Source organism: Somniosus microcephalus, chromosome 2, assembly GCF_052327205.1.
Source record: "Somniosus microcephalus isolate GS21.2 chromosome 2, FLI_Smic_1.0, whole genome shotgun sequence".
NCBI lineage: Eukaryota > Metazoa > Chordata > Chondrichthyes > Squaliformes > Somniosidae > Somniosus > Somniosus microcephalus.
Genome location: NC_140988.1, coordinates 11165658 through 11187890, shown reverse-complemented (window position 1 = coordinate 11187890; position 22233 = coordinate 11165658). Strand labels below are relative to the sequence as shown.

At 47.6% G+C, this 22233-nt stretch overlaps 1 protein-coding gene across 1 annotated transcript in view; it reads left to right on the top strand.

The window, feature by feature from the left end:
- Window positions 1-22233, top strand: part of LOC147122543 (PDZ and LIM domain protein 5-like) — a 280792-nt gene that overhangs the window by 169535 nt on the left and 89024 nt on the right. The window contains exons 6-8 of the mRNA XM_086005178.1: window positions 2438-2455; window positions 9835-10004; window positions 16949-16985. Of these exons, the coding sequence (XP_085861304.1) occupies window positions 2438-2455; window positions 9835-10004; window positions 16949-16985 (225 nt within the window). The remainder of the gene's footprint in view (window positions 1-2437; window positions 2456-9834; window positions 10005-16948; window positions 16986-22233) is intronic.

Sequence of the window (22233 nt, the reverse complement as noted above, 5' to 3'; positions counted from 1 at the left end):
TAGCCCTGGAGGTTACGGCACTTCAGGCGCACATCCAAGTACTTTTTAAATGTGATGAGGGTTTCTGCCTCTACCACCCTTTCAGGCAGTGAGTTCCAGACCCCCACCACTCTCCGGGTGAAAAAAATTCTCCTCGCATCCCCTCTAAGCCTCTGACCAATTACTTTAAATCTCTGCCCCCTGGTTATTGACCTCTCTGCTAAAGGAAATAGGTCCTTCCTATCCACTCTATCTGGACCCCTCATAATTTTATACACCTCAATTAGGTCTCCCCTCAGGCTCCAAAGGAAAGAACCCCAGCCTATCCAATCTTTCCTCATAGCTAAAATTCCCCAGCCCAGGCAACATCCTCGTAAATCTCCTCTGCACCCTCTCTAGTGCAATCACATCCTTCCTGTAATGTGGTGACCAGAACTACATGCAATATTCTAGCTGCGGCCTAACTAGTGTTTTATACAGTTCAAGCATAACCTCCCTGCTCTTATATTCTATGCCTCGGCTAATAAAGGCAAGTATCCCGTATACATTCTTAACCACCTTATCTACCTGCCCTGCTACCTTCAGGGATCTGTGGACATGCACTCCAAGGTCCCTTTGATCCTCTGCACTTTTCAGTGTCCTACCATTTATTGTGTATTCCTTTACCTTGTTAGCCCTCCCCAGTGCATTACCTCACACTTCTTCTCCGGATTGAATTCCATTTGCCACTGTTCTGCCCACCTGACCAATCCATTGATATCATCCTGCAGTCTACAGCTTTCTTCTTCAACCACACGGGGAGCATTGATACAGTGAAACAAAGGGGGCATAACCTTAAAATCAGAGCTAGGCCGCTCAGTAGCTGATGTCAGGAAGCACTTCTTCACACAAAGGGTAGTGGAAACCTGGAACACTCTTTTCCCCCCCCCCCCCCCCCCCCCCCCAAAAAAAGCTGTGGAGGCCAGGAGTCAGTTGAAAATGTCAAAACTGAGATTGATAGGTTTTGGTTAGGCAAGGGTATTATAGGTTACAGAACCAAGGCGGGTAAATGCAGTTAAGATCCAGATCCAGCATGATCCCGTTGAATGGTGGATCAGGCTCGAGGAGCTGAATGGCCGCCTCCTGTTCCTAAAATGGATGACCCCGAGATGCTTAAGCCAGTCTCGGTGACAAAAACCTAAATGTAGCATTCTTGTTTAGTGTAGTTTTCCCTCTTGTTTAACGTACGCTTTAAACATTTTTTTTTGGCATGTTTGTTTTAAAAAGAAATACATTTACCACTTCTAAAGTCTATGTACAAAGATATATAAGATTCTGAGAGGGATTGACAGGGTAGATGCTGAGAGGTTGTTTCCCCTGGCTGGAGTGTTTAGAACTAGGGGGCATAGTCACAGGATAAGGGGTAGACCATTTAAGACCGAGATGAGTAGAAATTTCCTCACTCTGAGTGTTGTGAATCTTTGGAACTCTCTCTACCCCAGAGGGCTGTGGATGCTGAGTCGTTGAGTATATTCAAGGCTGAGATCGATAGATTTTTGGACTTATGGGGATCAGGTGGAAAATTGGAGTTGAGGTAAAAGATCAGTCATGATCTTATTGAATGGCGGAGCAGGCTCGAGGGGCCGAATGGCCGACTCCTAGTTCTTATGAGTTGACGCAGCTGCAATCAGATCATCCTAGCGTGGGCTAGAGTGCTCGAGCAAGCTTGATTTTTGTTTTCCAGCCACGTCAAGCGCCCATTCTAAATACTAGCAAAAAGTGACTTGAGTTTTTAGTACCTTTTCATAAATCACGTCCTCCCAAGGCAAAATGTTTCCCGTCACCTGCTGCAAAGCTGCGGGTTAAATAGTCTATAGTCAGTCGGCCGTAACTCTGAGCTTCATCGGAATGATGCAGCGACTTAGCGTGAATGAGAGAACTCGAGATACGGGTTTTTTAAATTTGAAATGAGTGTGCTCGTATACATTGACTGACCTAGAATTTACAGCACCGAAACGGCCGTTCAACCCAACTGGTCCATGCCAACTGTTTATGGTCCACACCAGCTTCCTCACTTCCTACATCATCTCACCCTATCAGCATATCCTTCTATTCCTTTCGCCCTCATGTACTTATCTAGCTTCCCCTTAAAGGCATCAAAAAAAAAAAAATCTTTTGGGGCAAGTGTGCTACCACTGAGCCACAGCTTGACACCCGAGGTCACAGAAGTTATACACTTGTTAGTGATATACTTGAAGTTTAGATGAGGCGTTATAAACTTGAGGCTTAGTCTGCTTGTTTCCGATGACTTCACCAATCCGTTCTGTGTCTCACAGTCTTGTATTGTACTCTCAGCCATGGTTTACGTGAAGAACTGTTTTTATTTTTGCTTTTCTTTCCCTACCTTTCGGGGACCGTCTTTCTGCTTTTCCATCTGTTCCAACGCTGACTTCAACCCCCTTCTTTCCATCTTTAAAAGGAGACAGCTACATGGACGGTAATTCTGCAGGTCTTTTTAATTTTCTTTTAGCATGAATGTGTGCGATGGAAACGTTTCTTGGTTAGTGCGGCCAGCTCGTGTGTGTGCGTATATCTTTCTGAGGCACAGTGGCCATGGAAATGGCCAGCAATTCCCGAGCTCCAATTCTTGAGCTGCGTTGGCTGGTGGGAAGGCAAGGTGCTGGGTGGTTTTTCCTGAGGGGGCGGGGGGGGGGGGGGAAACGGATTGGGGAATAATCTCGAGAGCAAGGTGTAAAGTCTGTGGGTTGTTTAGTTAATTAATACACAGACTCCAAGAGTAACTTAAAACAGGACTTTACTATTCAAAGGTCAGGGCGAATCTGCCCAATAACTCCTGGCACAACACTTATATACTGGTGTGGTCACCGTCGGTATTACAGTATACAGAAGCCAAACAAAGTAGTGCCACACCTAAAATAGTTCTCTTAAAGGTGAACGGTTACATACAATAGTTCTCTTAAAGGTAGACGGGTACATACACTACAATCCTCCCTTTTTAGCTTACAACATACTTATTCCCCATTAAACATAACATATAATCAACTTCATGTAAAACAATTCACAGATATAGTCTCTGCGGGAAACAGTTCACAGATTCAGTCTCTGGTCTTGACTCGGTCCGAACAACATCTCTGTGGTGTAGCCGGTTCACATTTCTAGCGTGACTCATCCAATAGTCTTTCCCTTGGCTTAACAGCTTGAACTTCCGTCCTGCTGAACCAGCAGTGCTGACTTTTACAAACAGCTGGACTGCCTTGGTAATTTTTCCTACTTTCCAACTGATTTGGCCCCCTTCGTAGGGCCCACGTGCATGATCTGATAGAAGTGATAATGATTTAGATGGTTATCGTCTTCTGCTTCGTCTTTTTCTTTTCTGCTTCTTGGAGACTCTCGGGGCTCCCTTATCCGCTGCCAGCTGTAGCGCCACCATCTCCCTATGTTCCTTAGACTTTAAGTGCTTCATCCTGATTTCTGCACTTTGGGAGTTTTCATCACAAGCTGGGCAGACCAAGTCATCGTAATATTCCGTGTCACTCAACAGGTCATGGTAATATTCGGTGTCGTCCTGAGCTAGTCTAGCGAGAGGGCCTGCTACTTCTTCCGTACCCAACTGGACGTTAGCCGACTGTTGTTCCCTCCCTAGACATCTTTCCTGAAGAAACTTCTTCATGCGTTCATATTCATTCCGCTCTTCCTGGGTTTCCTGCAAATCCTTCACTAATGACCTCGTTTGTGATTTCCATACTTCCCCTTCCCTCGGGGATTGATTGATCAGGCTATTCAATCCTTCTACTGGAGCAGCTGTTTCAACCTTCTGCTGTTCACATTGACGTGATTCAGCGTACTTTTGGCATCCCTGTAAAATCTGTGTTGCAACCTCAGCTATTTCCATAACTTTTGAGAGCTCCGAACTCCTTCCCTTTGAAGATTGAAGCTCGTGTTCAGATTGTTCCCATTGTAGAGTCTTGTCCTTCAGCATATGAAGGAGTTGGCTGACCGTTAACTCTTCCACGGGAACACTGTGGGTCAGAGTCTTCTCCATTTCATCCACCTTTTCCTCCAATGCTTTCACCTTCTTTTCCTCTTGTACTTTGGCTTCCAGCGCTTGGAGAAGTTGCGCCTTGATGCTCTCTAGCTCATGTTCAGAGGCCATTCTTACAGTCTCTGTGTTTCTTACAGTTCCCTTTTCTTCCACTGAATGGATTCCCAGTTGAATCTGTTCTTCAAGTTGTTGAATCTCGGTCATTGCCGCCCCATATTTGTCTTGGGTTTCCTTTAATATTTTTATGAGTTCTTGTACATCTTGTCTTTCATGTTCTGCCATGTCTTTCACCTCTAATTTCTCATCTATGGATGGAACTTCTACCGATGAGTCTGTCTTGGCCTTGAGCTCATCAAGAATTTCCTGCAGCCTTTGGACTTCTTGCTCATGTTCAACCTTCAGTTGCTCATATGCTTCCACTGAAACTAGCTTTTCGGAGGTTGCCGAGTTAACCCCTTCCAGAATTGTAGCCTGGGCCTGTTCATACTGTTCTTTCAACTTCTCACACTCTGCTTGTAAGGAGTCATAGAGAAGAACTGGAATAAAATCCTGGCTTCCTGAAGATTCCTCTTCATTTGCTTCTTCCTGCAAATATTCTAACTCCTGAACAGCATAAGGGAGATGTGATCGGTAATTGGTCGCGATGGCTCTATGGTCGCTCTCTGCTTGAGCTAGCTGCTTCTGTTGTCTTTCCAGATTCTCCCATTCGGTGTCATAGAACTTTTTCATTGTTTTCATCTCTTGTACGAGACGGTAACTCAATTGTTCTAATTGTTGTCGTAATTTGAAATAAGTTTGAGTCCGAGCTCGGTGTTCTTCCGTCATGGATATGTCCGTAACTTGAACAGGCTCAGAATTTTCTGTCAAACTAGGTTGTCGTTGTTCGGTGGAATTCTGCTCTGAAACTTTGTTCTTCTCTGGAGCATAAGCCTTTATGCATGCCTTCGTTTTTCCAACCTTCGTCGGCAAGTCCATTTCAGCCTTGTCTTTCATATTTGGGTTGGTCTTATTGTCATCCGTGTCAGAATCTGAGCTGATTGTCTGCACCGAGTCCTCACTCGTTATGGCTTTTAGATAGTGCCATTCCATGTCTATTTTCTTGATCCACTCCCGTCCTAGAAGTGGTGGTCCTCCCTCATGTAGTACGTATAAGTTCATTCTTGGGTGTTCTTTACCCCTATCTCTCACTTTGACTCTTATCTTTCCCATGGGGTATACTTTATGCCCCGTGTATGTCTGCAATACGAACTTGGTATCTCTTAAGGGTATATGTGAGAATAGCCGGTGGTAATCCCTTCGATTTATGACTGATAGGGCTGATCCAGTGTCCAACTCCATTTTCACTTGGATTCCAGCTATTTTTAGCATGACCCAGATAGTTTGTAGGTCAGCTTCCTTACTCACATTGTGAATTCTCAGACTGCCCAGCTCCTGGCCGTTTGGGTCTGAGTCTGAATTCTGTTCGTCTGAACTCTTCTCAGCCACCTTGTGTACCTTGTTGTACTTTTCCTGTGATGGCTTCCTTTGGTTGTTGGTCCTTTGGTTGTTGGTCTTCTTCCCTGACCGGCATACCTTAGCTATGTGACCCAGTTTGCCACATTTCCTACATTCCTGGTTCTTAAACCAGCATTGGGTTCTGGTCGTGTGTTGTCTTCCCACAACGATAGCATTTTGTTGTTGTCGAGGTAATTTGATCCACACTTAGTGCTGCTGTCTTTAGCTGCATTTCCACAGTTCCCTTTGCTGCGGCTTCGTGCGATGCTGCAATAAGGACAGCCCTGTCAAGTGTAAGGTCGTTCTCTTCGAGTAGTCGCTTTTGCGTTCCTTCCTTTGCCAACCCGCACACGAACTTGTCTCGCAATGCCTCTGTCAGATTCCCTCCAAACTGGCAGTATTTCGCTAGTCTAAGCAGTTCGACCAAGTATTCTGCGTTGCTTTCGTCTTTCCGTTGCGTTCTCGCATAGAATTTGAATCGTTCCGCCAACATCAACGGTGTGGGGTTCAAGTGATCCTTCAGAACAGTCACAATATCATCGAAAGTCTGATCCGCCGGTTTAGCTGGTGCTAGTAGATGCTTCAAGAGCCCGTATGTCTTCGCGCCCATCGAGTTTAGCAAGGTTATAACTTTGTCATCTTCTATTTTATTGGCCTCACAATAGATCTCAATGCGTTCCACATACGTGGCCCAGTCTTCTACCTCGGAATTAAAATCGTTGATGTTACCACGCTTAGGCATCTTCCTCTCTTCCTGATAACACCACGAATTATTTCTTTAAATTTTCTTTTATTTATTTATTTATTTTTTCCAAGATGGCGGTTCTCTCCCCGCCCACTTCAATGGCGGTTTCCCGCTTCTGTCGTCTTCCCCGCCTAATGGCGGCTTCCCGCGTTTTTTCCCTAGCGGGAGGGTACACTTTCCCCACGGGCGACGGCCGCTGGCTTTCAGGTTCACAGCCTGCGCATCGGCTTCAGTGCTTTCCCTTTTCTCGGCAGGGCAACCGGCGCTGGGTACACCCCGTTGACGGCGAATAGTTTCAGCCGCTGGGCTGGCTCTCGCTCCGTTCCCCTTGCTCGGGCTCTGTCTCTCTCCCGCTCGCTCGGCTCTACCGGCGCTGGGTACACCCCGTTGACGGAGAACAGTTTCAGCCGCTGGACTGGCTCTCGCTCAGTCTCCCTTGGTCGGCTCTGCCTCTCCCGCTCGCTCGGCTCCCAATCGCGCCTCCCAGCCCTCTCGCAGTCCGGTGCTTCCCTCCCCGGCTGCGGCTGAGTTTATCTCTTCCCGCGCCTACGTTCCCGGTCGCAGCGCTTCGTGGCTTCGGTCGCTGCCCGGCCTTTTTCGCCGGTCGCGGTCTAGCTGTCTCACGACGCCGTTGCGTCCCCCAGCCTGTCTGTACCGCGGCTTCCTTGCTCCACGCTGCCCCAGTCTCAGCGCCTCTGGACCCGACTTCTGTCCGGCTCCTTTCCCCCTCGACCGTGGTCGAGTGCACCGCCCTTATCCTCCGGTTATTCTTTTTACTTTCCCTTACTCACAGTCACCGTGGCCGCCTTGCTTCTCGTGCTGATCGGCTCACTCCTCACTGTGGCAGAAGGGACAGTCAGTGCCTGTTGCTGATGGAAGTCTTTGTCGCTAAATTCTTCCTCCTTTCTATTGCTGCAGCCTCGAGTTTTCTCCCAGCAGAACGACGAGGGCGGTTGCCTCTTCTCGACGCTCGTTAACTGCTTCGGAAGTATTGTTGCCGCAGGGTACGATCGGACTCGTCGCCACTGTAAAGTCTGTGGGTTGTTTAGTTAATTAATGCACAGACTCCAAGAGTAACTTAAAACAGGACTTTACTATTCGAAGGTCAGGGCGAATCTGCCCAATAACTCCTGGCACAACACTTATATACTGGTGTGGTCACCGTCGGTATTACAGTATACCGAAGCCAAACAAAGTAGTGCCACACCTAAAATAGTTCTCTTAAAGGTGAACGGTTACATACAATAGTTCTCTTAAAGGTAGACGGGTACATACACTACACAAGGAGCTTCAAACCTGCTCCTGCACTGCACATACTGGTTGCCTAAAGTGACACCAGCAGAGCTCTGAACGTTCGTCAGGTACTTTCCCACTAGTTGAAGGCATCCACTGTGGTTTGCGCGGATTTACTTTGTAAGGTCTCTCTTACGTTCAGCCAATAATCCATGATTGAGCCATGTTTGAGCGTTTTTAAATCAACAAAAACTAAAAGTTAAAACTAAATTGCTCCTTACAAATACATCCCCCTTTCTGCAATGGAGGAAACTGTCTGGAACGTTGATCCTTGGAGCTTGGCTCTCTGTTGCCCAGATGGTCTTCCTCTACCCTGTTATCTTGAATAGTCCTGTTCTGCCCTCCATTCTTCCATCTGTTGCAGACAGCAACCTTCTGTTGTCAAAGATGACAGCTCTCATTACACGTGGTTTTTGTTCCTAGCCTGTTAATCCAATCAGTTTGGAGTCGCGTCTGGTGAAACGTGTTCGAGCCACGATTATGGCGCAGTGGTATGGGGTTCCCTTCTCTACATGGGCACCGAGGGAAACGATTGGTGGCAAGACCACCAGCGGAGAAAGCTGCTGCAAGTGAACGGTTCCCAATATTTCCTGATCCTGACCCCCGTCCCCCAGAAGCCTTTCCATCATATACAAGGCTCAAGTCTGGAGTGTGATGGAATTTTCAGCACTTGCCTGGTTGGGTGGAACTACAACAACATTCAAAGTTCAACACCAGGGCACGATGGTCCACTTGTCACACCCCTTGTGACTGCACTCCACATACATCACCGCTGTGGCTGCAGTATATTGCTCTGTACAGGATGCTTACGTCAACAGCATGGTGGCATAGTGATTAGCACTGTTGCCTCACAGCGCCAGGGACCCGGGTTCAAATCCGGCCTCGGGTGACTGTCTGTGTGGAGTTTGCACATTCTCCCCGTGTTTGCATGGGTTTCCTCCGGGTGCTCCGGTTTCCTCCCACAGTCCAAAGATGTGCGGGTTAGGTTGATTGGCCATGATAAAAAAAATTGGCCCTTAGTGTTAGGGGGGATTAAATATGTGGGGTTATGGGGATAGGGCTTGGGTGGGATGGCTGTCGGTGTAGGGACTGGGTGGTAGGGTTTGGATGATCAGCCATGATCTCGTTGAATGGCGGAGCAGGCTCGAAGGGCCGAATGGCCTACTCCTGCTCCTATCGTCTATGTTTCTATCTTGCACCTCTAGCACTGAGGCCCAAGCGCAGCAATGTCACGGATAACCGCCCCCCACCCCCCCCCCCCCCCTACTGTTCTTCTCCATATTTTCTCCGCAGGGGAAAATCTAGACAAAGTATCGTCTTAACCAGGCTGAGAGAGGATGAAGGCACCACCAAGTACCTGAATAAAGATGACCTCTCTTTGCCCATATAGTTCTGTTTCCCTCACCATTTCCCCCATCCCTCTCTTCAGGCTGTTGACTCCATGCAGGTTTAAAGTTTCACAATTTCCAGGCACCTTCTGGTACTTGGCCCAAATGACCATTACCCAATCGTGAGCCTCCACGACAATTTCCTGACTTATTATTTACTGTGCGGGTCATCGTGACCAAGTCCAATACTGTCCTTGGCTCGCTTCCACACTCCCTGGTCAGCCATTGGCAGTGACAACCCTGATAGACTTCTGCCTCCCTCATGCGGCAGAACTGAGGCTATTGTAGCGTCTCTGCCGCTGTTCTGAGCGAGCTCAGCGAACTCCAGTACTTGGGATCAAACCTCGGACTTGCCTGACCCTGTGTGCTTTTAACAGAGTGATCGGGGAAGCCTAAATGTTCCATTGTTAAAAAGATCATGCCAATTATTACTAGTAACCATCTGGGAGAAAATCATGTGTATGGGGTACGGTAGCATAGCGGTTATGTCACTGGACTAGTAATCCAGAGCCTGGACTAATGATCCAGAGACTTGAGTTCAAATCCCACCACGGCAGCTGGGGAATTTAAATTCAGTTAATTAAATAAATTTGGAATAAACAGCCAGTATCAGTAATGGTGACCATGAAACTACCGGATTGATTTGGTTCACTAATGTCCTTTAGGGAAGGTAATCTTGCGTCCATACCCGGTCTGGCCTATGTGTGACTCCAGACCCACCGCAACGTGGTAGACTCTTAACTGCCCGCCGAAATGGCCTAGCGTGAATGATTTTTCTTAAAAGTATCTAAAACTGCGTTCTAAATACACGCAATGATAACGGCTCAATGCCTATCGATGCTGACGAGACAAGCGGCTAAAGTTTTTTTTTTACTACTTTCCTCATTGTGCAGCTCCCCCAGGCGATTTCTGGCCGGTGCCCAATCTGACGTCCAGCATCATATCCTTAGCGATCAGAGCAAGAAGCGTCTGATGCAAGACACCGAAGACTGGCAGCCCAAGACTGGCACTGCTCAATCTCGCTCCTTCTGTATCCTTGCCCAGATGACTGGAACTGAGCATTGTAAGTAACGTTCCTGGTTTACTCGTCTTACCTTGCGTAGCGAGCTAAAGTAAGCTGTTAAAGAGCCTGTTACTGTCCTGTGTGTAGCAATGATTCTGCCCCCATGGGTGCCCAAGCCTTGGTGCATTCCAGCCTACCCTGTTGTCTGAAATAACAACAGGAAATGCTGGAAAAACTCAGCAGGCCAGGCAGCATCGGTGGAGAGAGAAACAGAGTCAACGTTTCAGGTCTGGGACCCTTCAACAGAACGACGAACGGTCTTCGACCTGAAACTTTAACTCTGTTTCTCTCTCCACCAATGTTGCCTGGCCTGCTGAGTTTTTCCAGAGTTTCCTGTTGTTGTTTCGGATTTCCAGCATCCGCAGTATTTTGCTATCGTACCTTGTTGTCTTGTCTGCTTTGATGATTAAAGGAGTTGATCGGGTTGATAGAGAGGAACTATTTCCTTTGGTGGGGGTCCAGAACAAGGGGGCATCACATTAAAAATCAGAGCCAGGCCGTTCAGGGGTGATGTCGGGAAGCACTTCTTCACACAGGGTAGTGGGAATCTGGAAGTCTCCTCCCAAAAAGCTGTTCAGGCTGGGGGCGGGGGGGGGATCAGTTGAAAATGTCAAAACTGAGATTGGTAGATTTTTGTTAAGGGTTACGGAACCAAGGCGGGTAGATGGAGTTCAGACGCAGATCAGTTGATCAGTTTAATTGGTGATAGTAAATTAATTTAAATTAAGTAAAGGGAAGGTCATGCCAGGTGAGCACAGCCCCGTGATATGCTCCTCTTGCTCTATGTGGGAATTCAGGGACACTGCCGGTGCCCCTGATGACCACGTGTGCCAGAGATGCATCCATCTGCAGCTACTAGCAGACCGCATTGAGGCGCTGGAGCTGCGGGTGGATGGGTTGTTGAGCATTCACGATGCTGAGAGGTTCGTGGATAACACGTTTAGTGAGTTGGTCACACCGCAGGGAAGGGCTGCACAGGAAGATAGGAAATGGGTAACCACCAGGAGGAGCAATAGAAGCAGGCAGGTAGTGCAGGAGACCCCTGTGACCATTTCCCTCTCAAACAGGTATGCCGCTTTGGATACTGTTGAGGGGGATGACTCGCCAGGGGAAGGCAGCAGCAGCCAACTTCCTGGCACTGGGGGTGCTCCTGCTGCCCAGGAAGGGGGGAGAAAGAGTGGGAGAGCAATAGTGGTAGGGGATTCTATAGTAAGGGGAACAGATAGGCGTTTCTGTGGCCGTAGACGTGAATCCAGGATGGTTTGTTGCCTCCCTGGTGCCAGGGTCAAGGATATCACTGAGCGGCTGCAGGGCATTCTGGAGGGGGAGGGTGAACAGCCAGAGGTCGTGGTCCACATTGGTGCCAACGACATAGGTAAAAAGAGGGATGAGGTCCTGCAGCAAGAATTTAGGGAGCTAGGTGAAGGATTAAAGAGCAGGACCTCAAAGGTTGTAATCTCTGGATTACTCCCGGTGCCACGTGCTAGTGAGTATAGGAATGGGAAGATAGAACAAATGAATGCGTGGCTAAAGGGATGGTGCAGGGGGGAGGGCTTTAGTTTCCTGGATCACTGGGTCTGCTTCTGGGAAAGGTGGGACTTGTACAAGTCGGACGGTTTACACCTGAACCAGAGGGGAACCAATATCCTAGCGGGGAGGTTTGCTAGCACTGCTGGGGGGGGTTTAAACTAACTTGGCAGGGGGATGGGGTACAGAGTGGAGCTATAGCAGGGGGTGATTTACAGCCAAAGACAGAGAAAAAAACAAGGCAGAGCAAATATGTGAAGGCAAAAGGGAATATGGCAGGGCTGGAAGGCATTTATTTTAATGCAAGGAGTCTTGCAAGTAAGGTGGATGAACTGAAGTTGTTGTTGAACACATGGGAGTACGATATTGTTGCTATCACGGAGACATGGTTGAGGGAGGGTCAGGACTGGCAGCTCAATATTCCGGGGTATAGAATCTTCAGGCGAGACAGAGGGGGGTGTAAAAGGGGAGGGGGTGTTGCAATATTAATTAAGGAGTCAATTACTGCTGTAAGGAGGGATGATATATTAGCGGGTTCCTCTAATGAGGCCATATGGGTAGAACTTAAAAACAAAAAGGGGGCAAGCACTTTGCTGGGAGTGTACTATAGGCCCCCAAACAGTCAGGGGGAGATAGAGGAACAGATATGTAGGCAAATCTCAGAAAAGTGCGAAAATAATAGGGTAATAATAGTGGGGGATTTCAACTTCCCCAATATAAATTGGGATAGTCAGAGTGTGAAAGGCTTAGAGGGTGCAGAATTCTTAAAGTGCATCCAGGAGAGCTTTTTGAGCCAACATGTAGAAAGTTCTACAAGAGAGGGGGCGATACTGGACCTAATTCTGGGGAATGTAGCCGGGCAAGTGGTGGAAGTGTCAGGAGAGCATTTTGGCGACAGTGACCATAATTCGGTGAGATTTAAGGTGGTCATGGAAAAAGACAAAGACGGCCCGGAAATAAGGGTTCTAAATTGGGGGAAGGCTGATTTTAATATGATAAGGCAGGATCTGGCCAAAGTGGACTGGGAGCAGCTACTTATAGGAAAATCCACATCAAGACAGTGGGAGACTTTCAGAAGGGAAATAGAGAGAGTACAACGCCAACATGTTCCTGTAAAGGTCAAGGGTGGGACCAACAAGCAAAGGGAACCTTGGATGACAAGGGATATACAAAAATGCATTAGAAATAAAAGGGGGGCTTTTGGCAGTTACAAAAGACTAAAGACGGAAGAAGCCCTAGAGGAGTATAAAAAGTGCAGGGGCATACTTAAAAAAGAAATTAGGAGGGCGAGGAGGGGCCATGAAATAACACTGGCGAGCAAAATAAAGGAAAATCCTAAGATGTTTTATAAGTATATTAAGGGCAAGAGGATAACCAGGGAAAGGGTAGGGCCCATTAGGGACCAAAGTGGCAATCTGTGTGTAGAGCCAGATGATGTAGGCGGGGTTTTAAATGAATTTTTTGCATCTGTGTTCACTATGGAGCGAGACGATGCAGACATAGAAATCGGGCAAGGGGACTGTGACATACTTGAACATATTAGCATCAAGAGGGAGGAGGTGCTAGCGGTTTTAGCAGGCCAAAAAGTGGATAAATCCCCAGGCCCGGACGAGATGTATCCCAGGCTGCTGTGGGAGGCAAAGGAGGAGATTGCAGGGGCTCTGACACAAATTTTCAGAACCTCTCTGGCCACAGGGGATGTACCAGAGGACTGGAGAACAGCTAACGTAGTACCATTATTCAAGAAGGGTAGCAGGGATAAACCAGGGAATTACAGGCCAGTGAGCCTAACATCTGTGGTAGGGAAATTATTGGAAAAAATTCTGAGGGACAAAATTAGTCTCCACTTGGAGAGGCAAGGATTAATCGGGGATAGTCAGCATGGCTTTGTCAAGGGTAAATCATGTCTGACAAATCTGATTGAATTTTTCAAGGGGGTGACTAGGGGGGTGGATGAGGGAAATGCTGTGGATGTGGTTTACATGGACTTCAGTAAAGCTTTTGACAAAGTCCCGCATAGGAGACTGGTCAAGAAGGTAAGAGCCCATGGGATCCAGGGTGCCTTGGCGCGTTGGATCCTAAACTGGCTGAGTGGCAGGAGGCAGAGGGTGATGATCGAAGGATGCTTTTGTGACTGGGAGCCTGTGTCCAGTGGGGTACCTCAGGGATCGGTGCTGCGGCCCTTGTTGTTTGTGATCTACATAAATGATTTGGATGAGAATGTAAAAGGTATGATCAGTAAGTTCGCAGATGACACGAAAATTGGTGGGGTGGTAAATTGCGAGGAGGAAAGCCTCCGGCTACAGGACGATATAAACGGGTTGGTCAGATGGGCGGAAAAGTGGCAAATGGAATTTAACCCTGAAAAGTGCGAGGTGATGCATTTTGGACGGACAAATAAGGCAAGGGAATACACAATGAGTGGTAGGACCCTAGGAAGTACAGAGGGTCAGAGGGACCTTGGTGTACATGTACATAGATCTCTGAAGGCAGCGGAACAGGTAGATAAGGTGGTTAAAAAGGCATATGGGATACTTGCCTTCATTAGCCGAGGCATAGAATATAAGAGCAGGGAGGTTATGATGGAGCTGTACAAAACGCTGGTGAGGCCACAGCTGGAGTACTGTGTGCAGTTCTGGTCGCCTCACTATAGGAAGGATGTGATTGCTTTGGAGAGGGTGCAGAGAAGATTCACCAGGATGTTACCTGGGATGGAGCGCCTCAGCTATGAAGAAAGACTAAACAGGCTGGGGTTGTTTTCCTTGGAGCAAAGAAGGCTGAGGGGGGACCTGATTGAGGTGTACAAAATGATGAGGGGCATAGATAGGGTAGATAAAGAGGAACTTTTCCCCTTAGTAGGGGGGTCAATAACGAGGGGGCATAGATTCAGGGCAAGGGGCAGGAGATTTAGAGGGGATTTGAGGAGGAACTTTTTCACCCAGAGGGTGGTTGGAATCTGGAACTCACTGCCTGAAAGGGTGGTAGAGGCAGGAACCCTCAATATTCAAGAAGCATTTGGATGAGCACTTGAAATGCCATAGCATACAAGGCTATGGACCAAATGCTGGAAAATGGGATTAGACTTGACAGGGATGGATGGGCGGCGCGGACACGATGGGCCGAATGGCCTCTTTCTGTGCTGTAAAACTCTATGACTGGTAGATAGAGAGGAAGTATTTCCTTTCAGAGGCCACGGAGGGGGATTTGAACACGCGAATTTTTAAATCGAGGCGTTGCCGGACCGGGAGCCAATGTCGATCAGCGCGCACCGTTGAGGGGGTGGGGGGGAATGGTGGGGTTGATGCGTGAACGGAACTTGTAGTTGTGGTAAATCTCAGGATTGTTATGCGGTGCCCGCAAAGGGGGGGTGTGTGTGTGTGTTTTCAATGGCAAAGCCACATGTGCGCTCCTCCTGCTTCTCTCTGCTCTCCCCTGTGACCTCCCAGATGCAGCGATGGACGGTGAACTGGGAGATGTTAGCTATGTCTCCCTGCTGCAGACTGGAAGGGATCTGCTGGTGGAATAATTGAGGTCACCGGTGACCTTGAGGACCACTGGAAGAGCTGCTGTCGCCCTGCTCTGAGGCTGCAGGTCTGGTGGCAGAGATCTGTGACCATCTCCTTGGTGATGCGCAGCCTCCTAATACTCAATCTGAAATCTGGAACACTCTCCTCCCAAAAAGCTGTTCAGGGTGGGGGTGGGGGGTCAGTTGAAAATGTCAAAACTGAGATTGGTCGATTTTTTGTTTTTTTTGTTAAGTAAGGGTTACGGAACCAAGGTGGGTAGATAGAGTTGAGACGCAGATCAGTTCGGTCATGGAGCTCCTTTTTCTTGGGGCCTGACATGGGAAGGATTTATTTACTTCCTGACGACGGCGACTGGGTTTTAGGACATCTGCTTCCACTTGTATCTGAGCGAGAGAGAAAATTGGGACACAACAAAACCTGCGTGGGGTAAACCGTGCAGAATGCTTCAGCGCTCATAGGAATTTGCCTCTTAAATAATTCTGGCATCCTAATGACCTCCAGCTTCATTTATATAAAAAAAAATAATAATTCCAAATCGGTTGCGGAAATGGGATCTCTTGCTGGGGAGATGAGACACGAATACAAAAGGGGAGGGAGTTAATCCTATTAATTTTCGTTCCCGTGACCATCTTCCTTGTTAAAAGATGCAGTGAATGAGAGGGTGCTGCACCAGATTGTGGGAGGATTGAACACTAAATGGCGGAATAGGAGACAAGTGCACAGCTTGAAGGCTTTAATCGGCTTAAGGTTCCGTATTTCAGCATCAAACGTCTTCGGCTGTTTTATTATTTCCAGTCGCTAGTGTGGTTTGTTTGGTTTTTTTTTGAAAATGAGATGGCTTTGAACAGGAGAGCCAAATACGTTTTTAAGCAGCCACCGCAATGGCACAATCCTACCTTGAGCAGAGTTAACTCTGCTTGCCTGCTTCTGGGTAAAGGCAGCAGGCAGTAGTGTAAAAAAAAAAACAATAACTTGTATTTAAGGTAGTAAAACATCCCAAGGCGCTTCACAGAAGCGTTATCAAACAAAATTTGACACCTAGCCACTTGAGATGTTAGGACAGTTTGGTTTTAAGGAAGGTCTTAAAGGAGGGGAGAACGTAAGAACATAAGAAATAGGAGCAGGAGTCGGCCATTCGGCCCCTCGAGCCTGCTCCGCCATTCAATAAGATCATGGCTGATCTTTGACTTCAACTCCACTTTCCCGCACTATGCCCATATCCCTTGATTTCCGTAGAGTCCAAAAATCTATCGATCTCAGCCTTGAATATACTCAAAGACTCAGCATCCACAGCCCTCTGGGGTAGAGAAATCCAAAGAGAGAGGCGGAGAGGTTTAGGGAGGGAATTCCAGAGCTTTAGGGCCCAGGCAGCTGAAGGCACGGCCGCCAGTGGTGGAGTGAATGAAATCGGGGATGCGCAAGAGGCCAGAATTGGAGGAGCGCAGAGATCTCTGGGAGGGTTGTAAGGCTGGAGGAGGATACAGAGATAGGGAGAGGGGGGAGGGTGGCGGCGAGGCCATCGAGGGATTTGAAAAGAAGGATGAGACTCTTGAAATCGAGACTGGGGCGGGCGATATCGATTCAGCCACCCGTTTTACAGATTAAACATTGCTCCATCTAATGCCAGAGTAATCTGGCGGGTAAACTGAGTCGGGATCCAGATCAGCCATGATCTCATTGAATGGCGGAACAGGCTCAAGGGGGCTCAATAGCTTCCTATGTTCCAGGGCACCATCAGCATCATGGAAATGTGTGAGCCAAGCAAGACCAAAAATCATTTTTTTAGTCACGAGTTGACTGACCTACCTTGAGGTGGATTGTTTCTGTTAACGGTTTTGTCCACTCTAGCAGTAGATCTTTATGTTTCCTTCTGTTTGTTTTGTGTTCCAGTGGAAACGCCAACAAGCGAGAGTGACAAGAAGACGAGGTAAGAGACTGCGCTGCGGTTTCTGTGCACGAGTTGTCGTCGTGGGGGATCTTTGCCCTTCTGCCGCTTTGGCTTTGACTCTGACGTTGAAACGTGAGCGGCCGCGTGTTTATTAATACCCGACAGTGCTTCGTCGCGAGATAACCTACTCAGTCTGACGCTGCTGAGCTACAGATGGGCAAGAGATGGTATTGTTTGTTGGAACGCTTGCATGACGGGATGGATTGCATCCAAAAAAAAAAAGCCAAGCGGGTTTTATATTGCGGACAACGTAACCCAATGCTAAAGATCTCACTAAGTCCCACGTATACTGGTCGACACCCTTAACTCAAAGTCGCTTATTCAAACCGTCATTTATTCGACTTTTACTGAGCATGAAATGGGTCTCCTGTTGTTTTATTAATGTTGTTTGGTCTAAATTACTCTCTGATTCATATTTTGAGCCAAAATCAATTTTGAAATAACCAGAATAGACAGCAATATCTTTAATAGATCCCATTATGACTAATATCTTTAGTAGAGCCCATGCTATGACTGAAGTCTGGAGAGATGTATATAAACAGGCGGCTGATCTAATATTGCCTGTTTTACACTATCGCACAAGGTCAAAGTTACCCCCCCAGCTAAGGAGTAAATTATATTGCCACTTTCCTGCCATTGGCGTCAATGAGCAACACCAGCAATAACTGGGGGGGGGGGTGGCTCTGCTCCGACCTGATACCAAGAGCCCGACAGCTGTAGTTGTGCCCCACTCCGGCCTCACCGGGTGACGTCGGGGTTGTAAGAAGTTGGCCCTCTGGGAACGTGTTGAACTTTGAATGGAATGTTTTTAATGTTCGGCGGAAACGGACGCTCCCGCAGTTCTCTCGTAACCTCAGAGATTTGCTGCCAGCGGAGGTTTTGCACGTTCCTACACAGAACTTTGCTGTCGCTGCACCTTGGCCTCCGTCCGTGCTGCCAGGGTCTGTTGACGGGGGTAGCGGTGTGTGGGTCTTACCTTGCAGTGTGACTAACTCTAGATTGCCACTTCTAGTGGGCCTTGGTACACTGTGTAAGTACAGAGATCTATGGTTGGCGCATAAGTGTTAGAAGATTTGAGGGTATGTTTGCCTTTTATTATTGAGAAACCTAGACCTGTAGTGTTGGACATCAGAGTAGAGGAAAACAGGCTTGTTAACAACAGGCTATGGTTTTAGAAGTCTGTAGACTTGGGAGAGGAAAGAAAGACTTTGTGGGGTGGGGGGGGGGAGGAAATTAGGAATCTCTCGCTGTTGAAGTCTCTGGGACAGTTACGTTAGAGGTAGAGCAGCAGATTTGGGCGACATTTGATTCATCACTTCTGTAAATAGGGTCTTGAACAAAATTGTTGATCAGGATTCGCCACTGTAATTACATCGCCAAATTTCAAATCCCCATCCTTGCGTTTCAACATCTTGATGGCCTTGCCCCACTCTCCCTCTCTTTCTGTGACCTTGTCCAGTCTTGCACCAACCTGCCCCCCTTCACCCCCTGAACACACTCCCTCTTATTCCGCCTTCCTGCTCCAGCTACCCTGACATAGGCAGCTGTGACTTCAGCTGCCTAGGCCCCACGGTCTGGAATTAATCCCCGCCACCTCCGTCTCTTCCATTCAAGAACCTCCTTAGATCCCTCCTCCTTAATATCTCCTTCCTTGGCTCGGCGCGCACACTTTATTTTTTTTACACCTCTGGAGAGCCCTGGGGTTGGGGTGGGGGTGTTCTAATTAAAGGTCCTGTACCAGTGCAAGATGATGTTGTCGTTACCCTTTTATACTGTTGCACACTCTCTATTTTTAAGCTGACAAGATGCTGAATAACTTCTAATTGTTGCACTCTAAACCTCTGAGACGCACTCAGTATGACTGCTCCAAGTACTTCTATTCAATGTAATCATTCTGCAAGGATAGGTGTTCTATGAGTGAATGTGGGTTACAGGAATGATGGGGCGACGTGTAATCAAATTCCTGGCTTGGTAAGAAGGGGCAAGTGAGGGTCTTTTTATAAAAAAAAATAATAATAATAATAATAATAAATAAAAGAAAAATGTGATAAATAGACACAGATTTATCAATGCAATTATCATAAAATGGCTGTTGTACCTGTAACTGTATTTGGGGTGTACTACATTCAAATTCTGTTGACTTGGAAGTGATCTGTCAATTGGGTAATAACACCCAAAAAAACTGGATGTAGCCTCCTCCTAATTCCAAATCACTTAATTCAGATTAGCTTCCGATTTCAGCATTTTTTTAAAGCAGTAACAGCGAGCTGTATTGGTTACTAGACTGTGCCGCCACACACGAATCGTTCAGCGGGGGAATAAAAAAAAAGAGGGGGTTAAAAAATGTTGAGCTTTTAGTGCTAGTTGAACTGAAAGACCAATTGGAGGTGATGTTAGTTGTGCCGATACTAACTCTTATTGGCAACTTCACACTGCACGCTTTGCATTGGTGTACATATCGAATCTATTGGTGTGGGACCTGTGTTAATGCTACAATGTTAAAGCAGTGTCTGAGGGAAGTGTAATCATCGTGGGGACATGTGCGTAGACATTTGCTACATCACTTTATTAGACATTGGTTTGAACCAGCAGAGGCGTTTTAGAACTTCCACTTGGAACTCTTGTCTTTATTAAACTATCAACTGTCTTTGGTTGTTTTTTTTTAAGCGCTTAAACTGAGGTTAACCGGCAGAAAGAAGGCAGCCAGTGCTACTTTGGTCGAGACTCGGTGGCAGACCGCTGTCGCCCTCTGTTGGCTCTGCAAGGTTGTGCGGTAGCTGTGCTGTCGATCTTGTAGCCGAGTCCTGGGGGGGGGGGGGTCGAACGCAGTGACTGCTTCGTCACGGTTTTCCCCACTCGGGCCTGAACACCTGCGTAAATGGCGGCGAGTGGGAACCGCGCGGCGGTAAAGGAACCGGGCTTGACGTGCACTTCTTTAAATTCCGGCAAATCGTGATTTGAACCCGAAGGCTCGATCGGCACAATGTTGTGTGCCAGTGGCCTGCGGTAACCAGCGACGTCAGTTTGCCGACCAGGACTAGCAGCTGATCTAAAACGACACTGGCGTTTTGTTTTCACACACTGGTCAATAATTGGAGTGGGGCCACTGCCATCAGATGACCAGGAGGCTTAGCCTGGTTACGGTCATGCGGCAATGCAGTCGTTCAAAGTATTAAATCCTGTAATAAGCCAAAGACCTTTAAGTACAGGGTGCACATTTTTAAGCCCCCTCCCAACCAACCATGGATTAGATTTTTTGAGGAGCGGTGAAAATAAACGGCTCCAAAATGGGTGGGGGTGGTGGTGTGTGTTGCTAATGTAAGTAGGGCTGTAACAGTACTTAGCTGTAATGTGCCTACTGTGTGTGAGGCATTTGTGCATTTTCTGGATTGCTGTTGAAGAGTGTTGATGCCGCTTAGAAAGTGATGTCTTCTTTCCTCCTCTAAGCATGCTTTGACTGTCTTTTGATAAACCTGCATGATGGTGGCATGATCTTTGCATGTACTTACTTTCTGCCCGACCCAAGCAATGAAGAATTTCCCTGTGCGCGTCTCGGTGGAGTTGAGTGTGGAGCTGGATTGAAAGATGGGGCCGTTTCTCGTTGAGGCCTTAAGTCAACCGAGAATCAATTTTTTTTTTTTATTATTCGTTCAGGGGATGTGGACGTCGCTGGCAAGGCCAGCATTTATCGCCCATCCCTAATTTCCCTCGAGAAGGTGGTGGTGGTGAGCCGCCTCCTTGAACCGCTGCAGTCCGTGTGGTGATGGTACTCCCACAATGCTGTTAGGGAGGGAGTTCCAGGATTTTGACCCAGCGATGATGAAGGAACGGCTGATATATTTCCAAGTCAGGATGGTGTGTGACTTGGAGGGGAACTTGGAGGTGGTGGTGTTCCCATGCGCCTGCTGTCCTTGTCCTTCTAGGTGGTGGAGATCGTGGATTTGGAAGGTGCTGTCGAAGAAGCCTTGGCGAGTCCCTGTTAGCGTGACCAAATTCTTGACTGATATTTGATTGCAGTCCAACACAATCGATGGGCCTCGGTGTCTCTCGTAGCACGGTGCTACTGTGCATGGACAACCGACACTCAATGTCTGGAGTGGTTAGGGGTAGGGCCCTGGAAACTAAGCAGCATGGGAGGAGGCATATTGAACGGGTCTCGACCACCTCACTGTGGGGAAGGTGCCAAGCCGATGCCGTCTGTCCTTCATGCTGCCCTGATACAGTATGGTATTGGACTAGCAACCCAGGGGTCGAGAGTTCAAATCCTACCATGGCCAGTTGTGAATAACTCTGGTTATTTGTGGGCTGGCACCAGAATGTCCATGAAACCCAACAGGGCGGGACTCTGAAATAACAACCGAAAATGCTGGAAAAACTCAGCAGGCCAGGCAACATCCGTGGAGAGAGAAATAAGAGTCAAGAATCTGGGAGGGACTCTACCCAGTCTGGCCAACATGTGATCTCTAGTCCCACACTACATCGTTGCCTCAGGGCAACTAGGAATGGGTAATACTCCGCCTTTGTCGGTGTCACCCGCATCCTGAAAGCAAATATATAAATATAAAGCGCACCCATATAGTCAACATATAGTCAATTCGGCGGGAGGGGGGGTGGGGGGAAATACAGGGATTGTAACCTTTTCGGAAAAAAAATCCCACATGCGTGCCACAACCCAAATGGCTGAGCTGGTAAATGAAATGCCCAGTGTACAGCCGAGCGAAAAAGATTGGAAAGGTCCCACTTACCAATTGGCCACTTCTTCCTGTTGCCAGATATGCCGAGAGCAGATTGTCGATGGGCGAGAGATTGATATTGAGCAACAGTTTGGCCCAGCCCATTTATACCCACAGCTCTGATTCTTTTTGTTCTTGGTTCAGCACGATACCTCAGAGAGTTGGATTTTTCGAACTCTGAAGGATAGCAAGGGCAGATTAACTTTATTATGTTCCTGACCAGCTATATTTAATTGATGCAATAACCGAGAGCCTGGCTCGATTAACACCTACCTTGCTGCATCTTGAGTGGGGTTACGCTTATTCAAGTTTGAACGTTTATTCTTTCAACGATTGTGATCAATAAGTGCATCTAGTGAGTGAGTGAGTAGCGCACCTGCACATGTCCTAATGGCACTCTTTTTTTATCTCTTTCTTTCTCCTTCTGTCACTCTTTTCCCCTCCCCCACAGGCAAAAGGTCACTACTTTACGGTACAGCCCAAAATATGCACAA